The 17,944-nt window shown below is 37.7% G+C and overlaps 1 protein-coding gene across 1 annotated transcript; it reads left to right on the forward strand.

Moving 5' to 3' along the window:
* The first annotated feature begins 12,563 nt into the window (after window positions 1-12,563).
* LOC130731866 (uncharacterized) lies at window positions 12,564-17,724 on the forward strand. Its single transcript, XM_057584058.1, has 11 exons — window positions 12,564-12,886; window positions 13,420-13,584; window positions 13,667-13,785; window positions 14,318-14,392; window positions 14,681-14,774; window positions 14,862-14,921; window positions 15,203-15,268; window positions 15,360-15,458; window positions 16,449-16,493; window positions 16,924-17,026; window positions 17,162-17,724. Exons 1-11 carry the CDS (start codon window positions 12,578-12,580, stop codon window positions 17,242-17,244), a joined length of 1,218 nt encoding a protein of 405 aa, XP_057440041.1. The 5' UTR covers window positions 12,564-12,577; the 3' UTR covers window positions 17,245-17,724.
* The last annotated feature ends 220 nt before the right edge of the window (window positions 17,725-17,944 follow it).

Below are 17,944 nucleotides of genomic sequence, written 5' to 3' on the forward strand. Positions count from 1 at the left end.
GCACACAAGTATTTTATCCTGGTTCACTTGATAAATCCCTCAAGCTAATCCAGTCCACCCGTTAAGGTGATTTCTTCCTTCTTAGAATGAAGGCAATCCACTAATCAGATAATTGTTACAACTGCACTTGAAACCTACAAGTGACTAACAATACACTGACTTAGCTATCACTAAGATTCACTCTCTTAGTCTTCTCTAGGATCCGATCAACCTTGATCTCCTAAAGGAATCACCACTAAGATTCACTCTCTTAGTCTTCTTAAGGATACTGACCTACCCGGTCCCTTAAGGAAAATCAAACAACTGTTTGAGGTTGGTGTTTACAAAGGTTTGCTTCTAAATAAGCTGAGTGTAAACCAAATAAGAATAGATGAAGAAAGTAGAGGCTTGAATCTTTTCTTGTATTGCAGCTCTTGATTTCTCTCACACTGCTTTCTTCTTTTCTTCAGCCTTTTATAGTCCAAGGTGCAAAGGATATTTCTGTTGAGAGAATATGACCGTTGGAGGGCATTTCTGGAACTTCCAGAACCTGCTGTGGCTGAACCTTGGTAGGTAGGCTTTTCAGAATAGTACACTTCTCTTGTACTTCTCGATAGAGACATTTGCCTTTAACCATTGACTTCTGATCAGAGTTATGCTTCGTGTTGGAACTTGTGAAGCTTGGTGATCAGAGTCAGAGGGATGCTTGGATCCTCTGACCTTCGTAACTTCTGCTTCTGGACCTTCAGAGCCTCTGGTCCCTCAGAGCTTCTGGTCTTCAGATCTTCTGATCCTCAGATCTTCTGATCCTCTGATCTTCTGATCCTCTGATCCTCTGATCCTCAGATCCTCTGATCTTCAGATCCTCTGATCTTCAGATCCTCTGATCTTCAGATCTTCTGATCCTCTGATCTTCTGATCCTCTGATCCTCTGATCTTCAGAACTTCTGACGAATATATCTTCTGGTGTCAGAATCAGAACCTGTTTGTCAAAACACTCAAGACAAACATTAGAGTATCATAGTTGTTCATCCACAAATAAATACTTGTTATCATCAAAACATAGAGTTGTACCACATGACCAAATCTTGATCTTACAAAAGATTCAGTTTGATTTCAACCAGTTGTCTCACATTCAAATCTTATGACAATCACTTGAATTTCATTCAAACTAAATCAGATGAAGACAAACTTGCTTTAGCAAAAGGCACGCTGACCAATGAGGAAAAGTACAAGCCGTCAACATCAAATTGCCAAATTGTCTCTTATCTGAAAAGTAGCCCAAAGTCTATCACCACCTACTAGCTGACAAACATCACCTTTCAAGTTAAAGGATAGACTTGCTTCAGAAGTAACATTTAATGAAGCTACCAACCAAGCCAATTGAATCAACGGTCCGATATCAAAACTCAACGGCTATCTCAACGGTTGGATTGTATCTCACAACGGCTACAACACTAGAAAGCAAGTATTTAAGGGATCCTTGAAGATCTGAAGAAAAGAAGAATTAACTCTGAGAATCCAAGCATTCAAGCATTCATATTCAAACTTCTCAACAGCATTCAAAGCTTGAGCAGATATTCCCAAGTGTCAAACACCAGTCATAAATTCTGCCCAGTGGAAGAGAAAACCCCGTACCTTAAAAGAGTCACATCTTTTATTCTCTTCACACTATTGTAGTAACTCTGAAGTGAATTCAATAGTCAAATCTGAACCCAAACACTTAGAGTTCCAGTGCCATAAAGTCTCTACCCTCACTCTTGAAAGAAGAGAACCATTGTAGAGTATCATAAATCTTTGTAAAGATTTAGGAGAAGTCTTGTACAATACTTATAGGAGGAGTCCTGCATAATACTTGGAGAAGTCCGTGATAATACTTGGAGAAGTCCTGGATAATACTTGTATTGGAGAAGTCCTTGATACTTGCTAGTGAAAATCTTGGTGGTGGCCAAGTACTGGACGTAGCCCAATCGTTTAGGGTGAACCAGTATAAATCTCTGTGTGCTGATCGTTCTGTTCTGTTTACTGTTTTACTTCCGCTGCACTAAACAGTTTGTGAAAAGTCACTCTTAAACGTTTTGCCTAAGAACTAATATTCTTTTCATAAAACAAAGTTTTAAAAAGTAATTTTCAAGAACACAATTCAAACCCCCATTTCTTGTGTTACTTTATTGCATCTCATTTCAGATCTACGACGACTCAGAGAAAATCCGTGCGCACCGGCGGTGAATATGGAACACAAGAAGGGTATAGAAGATGATTGAAAGAAAAAATCGGATTAAAAAGATATTTTTGGAAAATGCTCAAAACTTTGAGCACATAAAGACATAGTTTAAAGCTACAGAAAGTAGAAACAAAGTTATGGAATAGCAAGAATACCTCGCTGTCGATCCATAGAAACTGAAATCGGAACGATCGGACAAGAATCGGCGAAGAAATCCTCTCCCTCTCTCTCTACAACTCGCGGCTCTCTCTCTATAATGGTGGGAAATGAAATATTTTCTCATTTCCCGCCCTTTTATAGCGGTCGTTGAAAAAGCAAACTTCGAGGTTTTCCGAAACCGGTCGTTCTAGTACCTTTGTCGGACGATAAGAAGTGAATATTTGGCGACAAAATTCCAAAACTCAAAATGAAGTTCTCAGAATTGAAGAAAATGATATAAACGCAGAATTCGCCAAAATACGCCGGAAAACTACTTTTTGCAGTTGACGTCGGTTGAAGAAACTTCCTTCTGAAGAAATGTCGCAATTGTTGAAAGAATTGTGACCACGCGGATGGAAACTTCGTTAAAAGCTTCGAATAGAAAAACGTTTCATTAAGGGTCTTAATTAAAGTCCTCGAGAGATTAAAGCCTAGCTTCGACGGACTTCCGGGAAGCCTAACCTATCGTGTGAACAGTCCAGAGTTCCGTAGCGAAACACTGGTCATGGGAAAAATACTCGGAGGTTCTTATTCTTCTAACGATTTTGAAGTTCGCGTAAATAGTGCTCTAGAAGCAGAAATAGCCTTTTTCTGACACTCTCGACATAAGCAGGGTGTTGAAATGGCTCGAACTATAACTTAAACTTTCTATGGTACCATCCTTAGTCATTTCTTGAACTTTCTTCTTCATAAAGTCGTCCAATACAGCAGATACTTAATCGAGTTCTTTTCACGTTACATCGGAAACCTAAGCGTAAATAAGAAAATAATTATTTAACCTATCTTAAAAACTGGGGTCTTACACTCTTCCTCTCGCAAACCAGACAAAATTTCAGGGAAAAGGACCACCTCCGGAAGCCTCACTATCTCCTCGCTACATCTCCAGGAAGCAGAAAACAAGCAATCTTTAACTGACGCACAAACCGCTTGCTGACTCACATTACTCTTACCAAGAACCACATCGCGCCACGAAAAAAAGTTAGGAGCCTTCACAGCACCCATAACCTCTTTTTTTCATGAACCAGAGAGCCCCTTCCTTTGACTGATAACCATCCTAGCCGAGCCTTGTCTCTGAGTCTTTGAATCAATCTTCTGGGGGAACCTTGCCACCGTCACAGAAAGGTGAAACATGCCAATCTTTGCTCTATTGAGCTTTGCCAGTGCCGCCTCTGCAAGAGACCTAGAGAAGAAGTGGACAAACCCAAATCCAAACCTAGGTGTGTTGGTTTCTGGTGGTCCTAAACCACTATAAATGGACCACCAGAAACCAACACACCTCTTCAACCCTCTTCAACTCACGACCTCACCTGTTCATTTCCCTCAATTCCCATCTTTCAACTCTCATTTCCCATACTTCCCTCTCAAGCTCTATCTACCCTCAGACTCTCTCAAGTCTCAGTCTCTCAATTGTTGGTAATTATTTCTAACTCTCTCAATCTTACCTTTCAATTCTTTTTGTTTATCATTTGTATTTAAGTCTCAAACTCTCTATAATGCTTAATTTTTTGTTGCATGTAATATCTTCCTTATATTTGTCTCACTCTCAATTGTTAATTAAAGTCTCAAACTGTCCCTGAAGGTTTTATAAATGGCAGATGAAGGAGTGGTAACTCCCAACCCGAGAAATACGACGTTGTTGGTCAAGCAAGAAAAACATGTGTCGGGATCGGTATGGAACTACTTTGAATGGTGTCCCTCCCCAAATTGAAGCAGATGTTCGTCTTACCGGATTTTATGAGGTCGCTTTAGCTGGTTCTATTAAACTGGACAAAGTGTTGATATCAGCACTATGGAGCGTTGGCGGCCCGAGACACAATCACTTTGCAAGATGTTGCCGTTCATCTAGGACTAAACATTGATGGGAACCCTGTCATCGGGGTTACATGGTGTGACTGGCCCGATCTCGTACATCGTGCGTAAGGAGTAATTCTACCGGAAGGTGTTATCAAAGGAAGCAGTTTAAACTTGAAATGGTTAAATGAGCAGTTTAATTTTGAGCAACTAGGTGCAATTGACCTGGCAGAAACGACATTTGTTGCAAGAGCATTCACTTTGCGCCTGATTGGTTGTTTCTTATAACCCGAACACACGGGATCTCATGTGCCTCTAAGATATCTTCTACTACTAGTGAATTTAGCACATGCCGCCACATACAATTGGGGTTCATCCGTGCTTGAGAATTTAGCACATGCCGCCACTACTAGACAAAGGTCCTTAGACGTTCATCATCTATCATGCCTTGATGAAGCTAAAAATAGATCAAGTCCATCAAACACATAATTTGGGACTCCATACAAAGATCAGATCGCATAAAAGGATTGGCAATGCAGCTCTGATTTTGTTTTTATATGCTTTTAGCTTTTATCCTTGAAGTCCCTCTAGCTGATGGAGCTTATTCCTGTCTTAGCAGAGAGGTTGCCTTGCCACCCTAACCGTCTTCTGATCCTCTCAATACAATTACCACAAAAAATACATTTTGAAATCTTTACTGTAATTACTTCTGCCATTTCGTATCGATTTCTGATCACTCTCCTTCTAATAAAAAAGTCTATTCACCCATTCAAAAGGTGGAATTAGTTTGATAGACAAGAATGTCTATATGTCTCTAGTCTCCACTGAATTCTACTGAGTTTCTTTGAAGAAGTAAAAGAAAATAAGAGAAAAAGAAGGAGAGAGGAAAACGATGGATTGGAAAGAGAAGATCAAAAGATTGAGAAACTGGTGAGAATATTCGAAGAAGAAGTCAAATGTGACTCTTATTGAAGAAATTGATGAGAATATTCGAAGCCTTAGGGATGACCTTCATCAATATCTCGAGGATGCCTTCACCAAGATAACGATTTATATTCATAAAGACCTTCTGCAAAACCTTTCACCCTAAATCATGTTCTCCACTCTCAACTCTCTACCCTAATCTATTTTTCAATGCCAAGTGGAGAGAAAAGAGACAAGTTTTTTTTTTGTAATGATTCATATTTCTAATGAAGTATGTTTTCAGTTTGCTATACACAATTCTTCATGTTGTTATTATTTTATTGCATATCTACATCTATATATAATAACTTTATACGTGCTATTGATTATTCTTCTCACTCAGATAGGGGGAGAAGAAAAATGCTTCATTGATTTGAAGTTATTGACAGTTTCTTGAGTTTCAAAGATTATAATAAAAGGTTTCATGGAGTTGTCATCAACAAAAATGGGGAGAATTTTAAATCCTGAAAGATCAACCTATAGGTTTTGATGTTTCACAACCCAGTAATATAAAAGATTTTGTGGAAGTTGTTTTTAACCATTATCCAGTTAACTTATCAAAGAAATATTAACATGTGGATAATTATCAGAAGATTACAGAGCAAGCATAACATCCAGCAAAGCAAATAACAAAGACTTCAGAATATGTGCCTTTTGAAAGAAGTGAAAGTACAAGTAAAACAAATCAAAAGTTGGTGATCAGAAACAAGGTTATTTGAAGGAAGCCTCATCAAATGGAAGCTCAGTTCTTCAAGTTCATACTCAACAGTCAACACTCTATGAAGCACGGACACCTCTCACATATGGAGTGTCCCGTTGTCGGACACCGATACCTGTACGACACCTACACGACACGTGTCAGACACTTCTTTGCGGTGTCAAATTAAAAATGTATTTTTTGTGGCTCTGACACTTGAGCCGACACCTCTTCTTAGCTAGACACCTCTAGGGCACTTGTATGCTTAAAAAGCATATTATTTTTAAGAGTAAAGCATGAAAAAATTACTTATTTATCACTTGAAGAACCATAGTTAAATACATTTTCAATGATGATGATTAATAAGAAAGTGAAAACCGGTAAATATATTAGTTCTTTTTGCATACAAGTTAGCATTTTTATAAAGAAAACATCAAAGCAATTTCCTAAGCTTTATAAAGTTTCAGTTTCACACACACACACACACACACATATATATATATATATATATATATATGGAGTATCTAGTGAGAGGGCTTGTTTTTACTCCCTCCGTTCCTATTTATAAGCATGAAAGAGAAGAAAAACCTTGGTCCTTTTTATAAGAACCAAATAAAAGTTTGAGCTATATTAATTAATTTTTTTCCAATGATACCCTTATTAATTCTAACTTGTAAAATGTGTCTCATTAATTATTCTCTCTCTTTCCCACTTTCCAACACTAATAACAAAGGGTAATTTTGGAAGTTTATTTTGATTTAAGAAAAATTTAATGCATTTTATCTAGTTTAACCAGTGTTATAAAACTCGGACCGGACCGGCCGGTTCGACCGGTTGAACCGGGAACCGAACCCCTGACCGGTCCGAGCCATTTAATGGATCAGCCATGCAATTCAACCGGTATGAACCGATTTGGACCGGCCGGTTCAGAGAATAAACCGGCGACTCGACCGGTTTTTTATGAACCGGTCAGTTTTTTTTTTTTTTTGCCTTTTTTTTTTCAAAACTGTTTTTAATGGTCAAACTGTAATTAATTTATATTTAATGTTAATTATTTGGTCAAATGATATTCAATTGAGAGTTATTTAAAAAAATTGTCATATCTAGGACTTGAACACAGGACCTGGAGGGAAGAATGCTAATCCAAATTTCCACTACACCACTTTGCTTGTTGTTAGGAAGAATGCATATTATTTTATATATATGATATACTAAATATTTTAAATTATTATAATTTTTTAATATAAATCGAGTCAAACAATCGAACTAATGACCCAGTGGTTGAACCATTGACTCATTGACCCAGTGTCTCGACCGAGTCGATCACCGGTCCGAGTCTGATAACACTGAGTTTAACTACATTTCTTAAACTATGTGAATTTTTTTTGTTGCTTATAAATAGAACCGGAGGGAGTATATGAGAGTGGGAGGAGCTAATTTTGACCACTTGATTAAAACCAATGGTTGAGATTAAACATTTTTTAAAAACGCTCACGTGCCACTTTGGAACCCTTGTTTTCTCTTGTTCCACCGTGGAGGTCCAAACTGTAGTTGCCGTTCTTCTCTTCATTTGAATGTCATCTTCTTCTATTCTTCTACCTGTCTTCACGATGATTTCTTATCTCCTACTCCATCCGTTCTAGAAAGTTTGTAGTTTAAGGTTGTGACACAAAAAGTAAGAAAATAATTATTGATAGCATAATTTGACTAGATTACCCTTATTTAATTTTACTAGTATGACGTGCAACTATTAAATTATACTTAGATAGAGAAGAATATAATTAATAGAGAAGAGTTGTGGTTGGTTAATATGAAAGGTGATAAGTGAGAGAAAATGTATTAAATGATGGTAGAGGTGGAAAAAATTAGCAAAAAATAATTGGTTTTCTAAAACAACAAACATTTTAGAATATTAAAAAATGGTGCAAAACAACAAACTTTCTAGAACGGAGAGAGTATTATAAATCTCTGACTCTCTGTTATGATTTTGTGCCGCGGCTTCGCACAAGGAGTCAAGGACACATTCAATTGGTCAATTGGGGACAACAACACAACACAATAATTTACCATAAGGGCCATTCAATTGGAAAATTCTCTGATAAACCATACTAAACTATGCAACGATTGCAAGATTAAATCAATTAATCAAAACAGGGGATTGGCTAATCATTTGCCTCTTCGATTTTTCATCAACTCTTTGAACAAGGTGAGGATGGCGGTGGAACAAGAGAAAAGGAGATACCTCAAAAGTAAAAAATCACGAGAAGAGGTTCTAAGAAGGCACGTGAGCATTTTAAAAAAAATGTTTAATCTCAACCATTGGTTTTAATCAAGTGGTTAAAATTAGCTCCTCTCACTCTCACATAGAAATAAGTCAACTCCCTAGATACTCCCTCTACACTATATATACTGTGTCCCCGTGTCTTGCTTTTTAGATTTTAGTCGTGTCGCGGTGCCGATGTCGTGTCGTGTCCAGGTGTTCGTGTCACAGTCCGTGCTTCATAGCACCCATATAATGCTTGAAATTTGATGTGCGCTCCAAACAGTAAATCTAACCGACAAAAACTCTCAGATTCAGAACAAGACCTCGCCGAAAGAACTTATTAGAGTTCAGAAGTTCAAATATCAAGCACATCAGATGTTGAAGCACTTCAGAGTTGATCACATTAATTGACAAAGAAACAACTCAGAAGGAATCACCCATCAAAACCCAATAAGGTCCTTGTTGAAAGGAAAACTTAGTGTTGAAATCCTTTTCAGAAAAAGACTAACAGTGAAGCAGATCCCAAAGGAATTTCTATAGAAACTCATCCACATTGACAGAATATGGCAGGAAAACTTACACTCGCGGGGCCCGACCCGAACTCAACCAGAAATTTCAGGCGAAACCCGATTTCTTTGGGTTTGGGTTTGAGTTTCATCCAAATTTTAAAACCTGTTTGGGTTCGGGTGTGAGATTGATTAAACCCGCACCCGCACCCAAACCCAAACTTAAAGCCTTATGCATGTAATTACCAGCCCTTATATATATTATTAAAGTTACTAAGTAGGATTTTCTTTAACGTAAAAAATCCATGATATATGTTGTTTATCTGCTTATGTTCATGAACTATATTTTTTTCCTTTGTATTGGAATAATGATGAGGTTTAATCAGCTTAGGTTCATGTTGTTATCTTCTGTACATGTTGTTTTCGGGGGTTTTGGGTAACCCGAAACCCAAGGGTTTGGGTTTGGGTTTAACTTTTGCATCCATATTAGGTTTGGGTTTGGGTGTTAAGTTCGGGTTCGAGTGTGGAAATGGTAAGACCCGCACCCACGTGGCCAGTTGCCAACCCTAAATTGACAAAAGTAGGGTCTTGTATTGCCTAAGGAAATATATGCAATGTCCTTAGGCCCCCAAATAATTAGAACCTATATATATATAGTATATACTATTTTATTTAGAAAGCAGAAATCTTTATTAAAATACGATCGATATATAGTATATACTATTGAGACTTGAGAAAGGTTATGAAACTATTTTGAGAGAGCTAAAATTTCATAAGAAGTAAAGTTTAAAGAAAACTCATTTTGATGAAAATATTAGTAATGAGATCACACATTCATCTGAGCACGTTTTCATATTGAGTATTTTATATATATATATATATTAGATCAACATGTTTTACAATATGAGGTTATTTTTGGTTTTTTACTGGATTCAAAAAAAACTTAAAGTAGATGAGGATGAATTGAAAAAAAACATTGTATTAACCTTGAAAAGTTTTTAATATTTAATGAATATTTTGACATTGATGGTTTTAACTTTTAACAAAAAGAAGTGTTAAAAAAATAAATCAAATAGAAATATTGAGTGGTATTGTAACTTTAGATTCTTTTCCAAATTTATATATTGCTTATAGAATTTTATTGACAATCCATTAACGATTGCTACTGCCGAAAGAAAATTTTCAAAATTAACATTACTTAAATAATATCTAAAGTCAACAATGTTATAAGATAGATTGAATCAATTTGATATCTTATTTATTGAAAGTGAAATGTTAGACTTGCTTGATTATGAAACTCTGATAAATGATTTAGCAGCTAAAAGATCTAGAAGACTAATATAAAAATACATAATTTATATAATATATTAAGTTTCTCTAAGAATCTTGTCAAAAGACAATTACTTTAACATTTTGACCTTAGGCTCCAAAATGTCTATACTTGGCCCTGACATAAAGACGAGTATCAGATTACAGCTCACAGAGAAGAAGATATGCAAACAAAGAGATGTTGTAACATACAGGGAAAAACATCAATCAAAGCTAACACATCCATGTCTCTATGAAGAATCAACTCTGATGGAGAAAGGATCTAAATCGACTACTCGCTATATTAAAATCTCAAAGAAGTTGGTTAGATACAGAGAGCATTCGTTAGAAGCAGAGATGTAATGACATAAGAAGAAAGCAACTACAAAGTAGTCATCATGGCGCTGAGAAGATCCGACATAAAGCTCATAAAGAAGAAGATCTTCCTACACTCAAAAGTGGAAACAACATCTAATTCTAAAGGAGAAACTCATGCTAAAGACAAATCGTTCTCATAGAAATCAAAATTGAAGAAGTCGTTGAGAAAGAAGCATTCAAGGAACTTCAACGTGATGAACATCTGAAGTGTGTTGATACACACTCAAAAGCTGAAGGTTCCTAAGTTAAAATGACATTTCATAATAAGCAAACACATGTAATAATTATCACATTTTCATGACACAAAAAAATAATTTATGGCAAGTATAATTTTTAAATTTTAATTACTTCACAAATAAATATATATATATATATATATATATATATATATATATAAAAAATTGAAATGAGTTTTCCAAGTAACCACTCTGCTAGGGTTTCTGGGCAAAACATCCCAAGGGCGGCGGTGGCAATTCAGGAGGGCTCGTCGACTGCTCGCGGTGAGGGCATCGTGGACGGCGAGGCAGAAGGTGGTGAGAAGGACGGTGATGCAGACGGTGGGTCCGGTGGAAGAAACGGCGGAGGGAGGAAGTGTTTCTCTGTTTTCATTGACGGAATTGAAGAGAAGGCTGATTATCTCCATCTTCGCAACTTGTGTTCAAAGTTTGGTAAGGTTCTCAATCTCTTTGTCCAGAGACAAAGAAAGATTGGGCGACTTTTCCGATTCGGTTTTGTTCGGTATGGGCTTCGAGACCAGGCGGTGAAGGCGATTCAGGGTCTCAATGGCGTTATGCTGGGAAATGCCTCACTGTCGGTTGCCATGGCCAGATCCCCACGGGTTAGTGTTTCTTCTCCGTGCAATTCTGATTTGGGTCTCCAGAACGCTTCTGTTCAGGGGAAGCGATTTTCTGCTCCAGTTCTTCATTGGGGGGATGATTCTTCTCCCCCTTTTTCCCCTTCCTGGCGTGATGTTGTCGTGGGACTTAGGAAAGGCAGAGATGTGCCTTATTTTTCCGAGGATGAGGTTAGGATGCTTGATGGAGTTGGTTATTCGATTGAGGAGGGGACGAGAGTTCCGGTTCAGGTCCTATTTCCAGAGATTTCAAGGGCGGTTCTTGATGTGGCTTGTGGTGCGAGAGGAGCAGAAGGGAGAGGTGGTGAAACCAGTGGGTGTCTTGCCCTAGGTTCGGTCCGGAAGGCACGGTGTTTCAGAGGCGGTTTAGTTGATGGTGAGGCGGCGGTTGCAGAGGTTGTGCAGGGAGGTGAGAACTCGTTTGGCACTCGGTTTGCCTCGAGGGGGTTTTGGATGAACGGCTTTTCCTTTCTTCTCAAAGGGTCCTCGGATGGGTGTTGGCACCGGGATCTTATCCTGTCTGTTGCTCCCTCTCTTCTGTCGGTGTCTGTGGGTGTTAGGAGTGCTTTGAGGACTTTTATTCCTTTGAATTTGTTCCTTGCAGGTTTGAGACGTGGTTCTGGGGTGTTGGAGAGCACCAAGTCCTTGGATTTGGTCTCCTCTGGTTCTTTTGCAGTTGCTGCTGTTGTTCATCCGATGCAGGTGGGCTCAGAGGTTCTGCCAGTGTCCTCTCCTTTCTCGGCTATGGTTCCTTTTGATGGGGGATCGGCTGCCGCTGGTTCTACGCTTGAGGAGGGTTGCGTCGTGCAGAAGCAAGTTCAGCTACCACGTAGGCGTGGGAGTCCCAAAAAGGTTCCTCCTTCTTGCCAGAGTGCTCCGACTGTGGCTTGTGTGGAGCAGCGGGTTGTTTTTTAGGAAGATGGCGCTACTACTGGTAGTGGTGGTCCTTACTTCACGCGCTTGAAAAAGACGTGGTTGCTTGGCAAAGTCTTGGGGTTAGAGTTCGAGGGTAGCGACATAGAGGCTATTCGTGGTTTGGAAAAGGTCTATGAGGATCATTTTAAGACTTGAGTCGTGCTTGTATATCCTGGTTGTGTCTGTGAATTTGTAGGGTGTTCTTTGTGGCTTGTGCCCTTGGAGGCCAGTTTGGTTCATAGCGCTCTTGTTTTTTGCCCGTTTTAGTTCCTGTTCGGTTTAACGGGTTTTCTTTTTGTTCGTCGAGGTACCTTGTTTTTAGTGAGGTGATCTTCGCCCCCTGAGGGTCCTGTCCTTAGGGATTTTTTGTGAAATCCAATATTTATACCTTTATCTTTCAAAATATATATATATATATATATATATATATATATATATATATATTATTTTAGGGTGGATGGCTTCACAAATATTTTGATTCATGAGAAGCTGAGGAAAACGCATGGGTCCAAGTCCAACACTGAAGCAAGCGAGTTGGATCGGCCCGTGTGCGTGTAGCCATGTCAAGTTCCCGCCAAGGCGAACGAACGAAAGCATTGTTCCGGAAACACCCCCGCCGTCACCGCCGAGAACTACCCAGTTCCGCTGTCTCCTCCGCTTCCAGCAATCTCGAAGATTCACGATCATCATGTGTTTTTCATTCTTCAAGGGTTCGAGGCCGAAAACGCCGCCTGAGGTGGCCAAGTCCATCAAGGAAAGCCTCATGGCCCTCGATACCAAAACCGTTGCTGAAGTTAAATCCCTCAAGAAGGTAGCACCCCTTTTGATTCAAATCCTCAATGCTCTATCTGGGTATTTGTACTTTTTTCAGTTAAATTTTCGGTCTTGAATCGTGGGTGTCTTATAATTCTCTAAACCGGGTTTCTTGTTAAACAAACAAGAAGATCATGCATATTAAAAGTACAAACCGGGTTTCTTGTTAAACAACTATTTTGTATGCCATGTTAATCACCTAAGAAGATTATGTCGGAGAAGTCATTCCGGCACTGTTTCTTTGGAGTTATGATATATACACATTTCTCCACTCATTTTGCACCTTCATTTTTTATTTATTTATCTTTTCTCTATCAATCAAATTACCTATCACTTCTTTACCTTTCTCTCTCCTTTCTTCCGAACTTTCTCCCTCCACCTCTCCACACCTAAAAAATGAGGTGTGCAGATATAATTATTCGTTTATTTGCATGCTTCTAATTGTCACCATTTTGTTGAAGATATTTATTGTGGACAAGAAGCAAAATAATATCTACACAGATATTAAGCCTTTCTTTCACTTTATTGTAGGCTTTTGAGAAAGTTGAAAAGAATTTCGTAACAATGAGAACAATACTTTCTGGAGATGGAGAGTCAGAACCAAATCTGGACCAGGTTTCACAGCTAGTGGAGGAAATCTGCAAGGAGGATGTTCTCACTCTTGTAATTCACAAGCTTCCTGCACTTCAATGGAAAGTAAGTTCTGATTGATACCAAGCATTACCATGTGGAGTTGACTTATTGGATACTCATTGTTTGAGTGTGGATTTTGATACAGGCTAGAAAGGATTTAGTCCACTGTTGGTCCATATTATTGAAACAAACTGTTGACTTCAAATACTGCTGTGTAGAATACATTGAACAACACACTGAGTTACTGGACTTTCTTGTTGCATGGTAAGTTTTTCACTGCATCACCTTTTCTCTCACCAACTTGAACTGATTTCTGCTGCCTTCCTTCACTCCTTTTCCAATGAGGGATCTTTATCTTTCTTGATGGTATTCAAGTTGGGTGAATGAAACTAATGCTCCATGCCAGATTGAAAACATGAGAGATTTTGGTTTTTCTTAATTTCAACATCTTTTGTATCCTTGTAACTTGTCTGGTCTGGGAAAAAGTTGGTGAAGGACATTTGGATTTATTTTAGTTTTATGACAGTGATGAACATACACCGCAATGCTGTGAATGCCATAAATGAGTGACCTTTCCTCTATATTTGGAGTATAAGATTCAACATGCAGTATATTGCTATTAATACTAGTCTTACAGTATATTGCTATCAATAATTGCCAAGGTGATTTTTCCAAAATCAGATATCTAATATTACAGCAATGTGAAACATGTTTAGTTTCACTATATACTTAAGTAAACAACTATATATAGTTATAAATAGTTTCTCACAACATTTCTGTATCCATTTCCAAGCAGCTATGATAACAGCGATATTGCCTTGAGCTGTGGCTTAATGTTGCGGGATTGCATCAAATTTCCGACACTTGCAAAGTAAGTTATTTTGGGTTGTCACTATTTTTTCTTTTTCCTAATTTTTCTGATATTTTCATGTTCATTGTAGACTCATATCGGTCCTGCCAAGATTTTGATGTGCATTTTTGTAAAAGGATCTGCTTCTGTACTCATGCTTTAGTGGGACTTATTATATTGTAAAAACTAACAGATTATTATCACTATAAACTTGCATGTTGTGGCTGGTGCTTGTCATGCAATCTATCAAGATGGCAAGTCGGTTATGCTTCTCTAACTTTTTCTTTTTTTACTTTTGGGCATTATCAGATACATATTGGAATCTGCAAGCTTTGAGCTCTTCTTTAAATTTGTAGAGTTGCGTAACTTTGATGTTGCATCTGACGCATTTTCTACGTTTAAGGTTAGATCTGAATTTTCCCCCTTTAATTCCCATCACTTATCTTACTGGTTGTAGAGTTCTATATGCCCCTTAATATATGCCTTGCAGGACCTTCTTACTAAACATGGAGATGTGGTCTCTGAATTTTTGACAGCTCACTATGACGAGGTTTGCTTCCTTTTTGGCATGTTTAACAGATTTGAGCATATCAAGCCAGCACAAAATACTGCTTGAGCAAAATTTATGAATGTCGGTTGAATATTTACCCAGGAGATCAAATCTCTTGGGAAATAATTTAAGCATATATGTTATCCTTCCTAATTGGATAGTTAAGTGTGCCTACCCTCATCTTTAAACATGCGCGCGGGCATGCTAGAAACTAATTGATTGGGGTGGTTTTATCTCCTATATATAGTCCATCTTTTTCTAATATGACTTCTTGTTCCCAGTTCTTTGATCAATACGAGAAACTTTTGACATCTTCTAATTATGTCACAAGGAGCCAGTCTTTGAAGGTTTGTACTAGCAACAATTTCAATGTTTTTGCTTTCTGAACTTCTTTTTGATATCCATGCTAATGAACAATTGAATTTATATGGATTCTAGCTTCTCTCGGAATTTCTTCTGGAATCTCCCAACTCTAAGATAATGAAGCACTACATCTTAGAAGTTTATCATCTGAAATTCATCATGACATTATTGAGGGTATGACTCCTCTTAATCTTGTTAGTTGTGTATTATGTTTTCCCCCTTGACTAGTGGACTTGCTTTTCCTGTTATTACACGCAGTATGCATAACGGAACATGTTCATGTTTCCTTTTAGTGTTGTATATCTTGGTTTCTCTGTTTGTTTAAATTTTCATATAAAGGACTACTTTCTCTTGTCTCTGTTTTAATTTTGTGTATTGCATCACTACATGAACAGCAAAGGACACTTATTTTTAGAAGTTCTTGTTTATTATGGTGTTCTGTAACTTAATTGGTTTGTAAGGAAGCGAAGCAACTCTTTGAACACATTCTCTTTAGATATTTCATGGCTTTTAGATGATTTCATAATTAATGATCTGGTCAGTTAAGTTACATGTAATGTTATTAGTGTGAAGTTTGTGATATATGTCACAGCCCCTCGAGGGCACAAACGTCGTTGCTTATGGATGCTCTTTGGTTGTGAATATTTGGCAATGAGGTGCCAATCAAAGCAAAACTTAAGTGTAATAGAGATTAGAGATGAGAATGTACACAGGAGAAAGTTGAAGTAGCACCGATTTAGGAGAAGATGATAAAAACTTGCCAGGGGTGTGGGAAGATCACCAATAATGCAAATTGAATATAGTTCAGTTAAAAGGGGTAGACTCAGATCTAAGAAAATATGAGGAGAAACAAATGAAACAGACCTTGCTGTAAATGGTTTTGCTGAAATGCTGGTTTTTATAGAACTCAATGACATCAATTGATCCACGTAGCTAACTTCACTATACTATTAGGATAAGGTTCGGTGATTATTGTTGCTGTACTCTATCTGCATGGCATCACAAACACTAATTGCTAATATCAATGTTTAATGCAATGATAAGCATCTAAACTCTTGTTATACATGCTTTTTCTAGTTTTCACAGACAAGAGGTATTGCTTTTATTTTACCTTCTCTATCTATTAACTCCATATGTTTAATTGTTATATTTTGGGCTGAGCAGGATTCAAGTAAAAACATTCAGTTATCAGCTTTCCACATATTCAAGGTGAATTTCCCCTTTCATGCTTTTATATATTGAGCTCATTAATTTTTGGATGCACAAAATATTCAACCCGATTATGCCTTCCATTCAAAAGTATTTGGGAGTATCTCATTCTTTGCAAAGTTTAGCATCCTTAAGAGACCTAATCTGCCTTGACTTATTACATGGCCACCATTAATTGAAAATTTTGTTATAGCAGGTTACATTATGAATTCTTTTAATGGATAATCTAATTTACAAAAGAGTCTGAAATGCAGAAACTTTCTGAATGCTATTGTGCACTTCTTTCAAAATATTGACTGCTTGACATTCTATACTTTCTAATTCAAGGATTTCATTGGTTTTATTTTTTAAAATATACCCTACAACATAACACTTCGTATTGGAGATGATAATCTATATCTGTTCAATATTCTCCCACACATTTATCCAGGTTTTCGTTGCTAATCCGAATAAGCCCCAAGAAATCAAAATTATTCTGGGGAAGAACAAGGAGAAGCTGCTAGAGTTGCTTCATAATCTGTCTCCGGGAAAAGGTTATTATACTTTCAGTAATGGGTTGATTTAAAACTTGCAATTACACATTAATGCTCTGAATTTCCATTCTCTGGTACTCAAGAATTGAAGTATAATATTTTGAGTCATTCGTCTGAGCTCTTGGCCACTTGCAGGTTCAGTAGATGAACAATTTGAGGAGGAGAAGGAGCTTATCATCAAGGAAATCGAAAGAGTATCGATGTACATCCAAAGCTAATTTGATACTAGGTTTTCATGCATTGTTAGCAAAATCTATAGCAAAATCTTAAAATCCCACTATTTTACGCTTTAGCACCCTCATTCCGATCTGAATCTGATGCAAAATCTTTTTCCAGTGGAATCTGGTAGGATCTTAGATTCAGGTCGTACGATCCCACGATTTTACACTTCCGTATTCCTATTTTAATGTCGTAGTAACAAACTCTATCTGAGTTAATAGAGTTTGTTATTAGAGTTTGTTATATCTATTCAATTTAGATTTAGTTTTGTTATCTGATAGAGCAGATTTAGTTTTGTTATCTGTTAGAGTTGATTAAGTTTTATTTTATTTGATAGAGCTGATAGAACTCACGAGAGTTTTTAGAAACAACTTTGTGTATTTAAACAATGATTTTCGCAATTTGCACACCATGGTGATAGCAATTTGACCAGAGTTTTCCATTGTTCCTTGCTCAAACCTCCATGATCCATATCATCACCAAGATTGCTCCCTGCACTATGCACAATGTTGGCACGGACATGTCCTTTAGAGGTGCGAGACGCTGAGCTTCCTCCTTCGCTCCCATTATGTGCAAGCAGGAAGCAACCTGCTTTTTCATGACCAATTCGGTTGCAGTGAGTGCAGACCGCCTTGCTGTTGTCACGGCCCCTCACCTTTGCACTCGCTTGAACGGCAAGAGCCATGGCCTCGGGTCGCA

Source organism: Lotus japonicus, chromosome 1 (genome assembly GCF_012489685.1).
Source record: "Lotus japonicus ecotype B-129 chromosome 1, LjGifu_v1.2".
In the NCBI taxonomy this organism is placed as follows: domain Eukaryota; kingdom Viridiplantae; phylum Streptophyta; class Magnoliopsida; order Fabales; family Fabaceae; genus Lotus; species Lotus japonicus.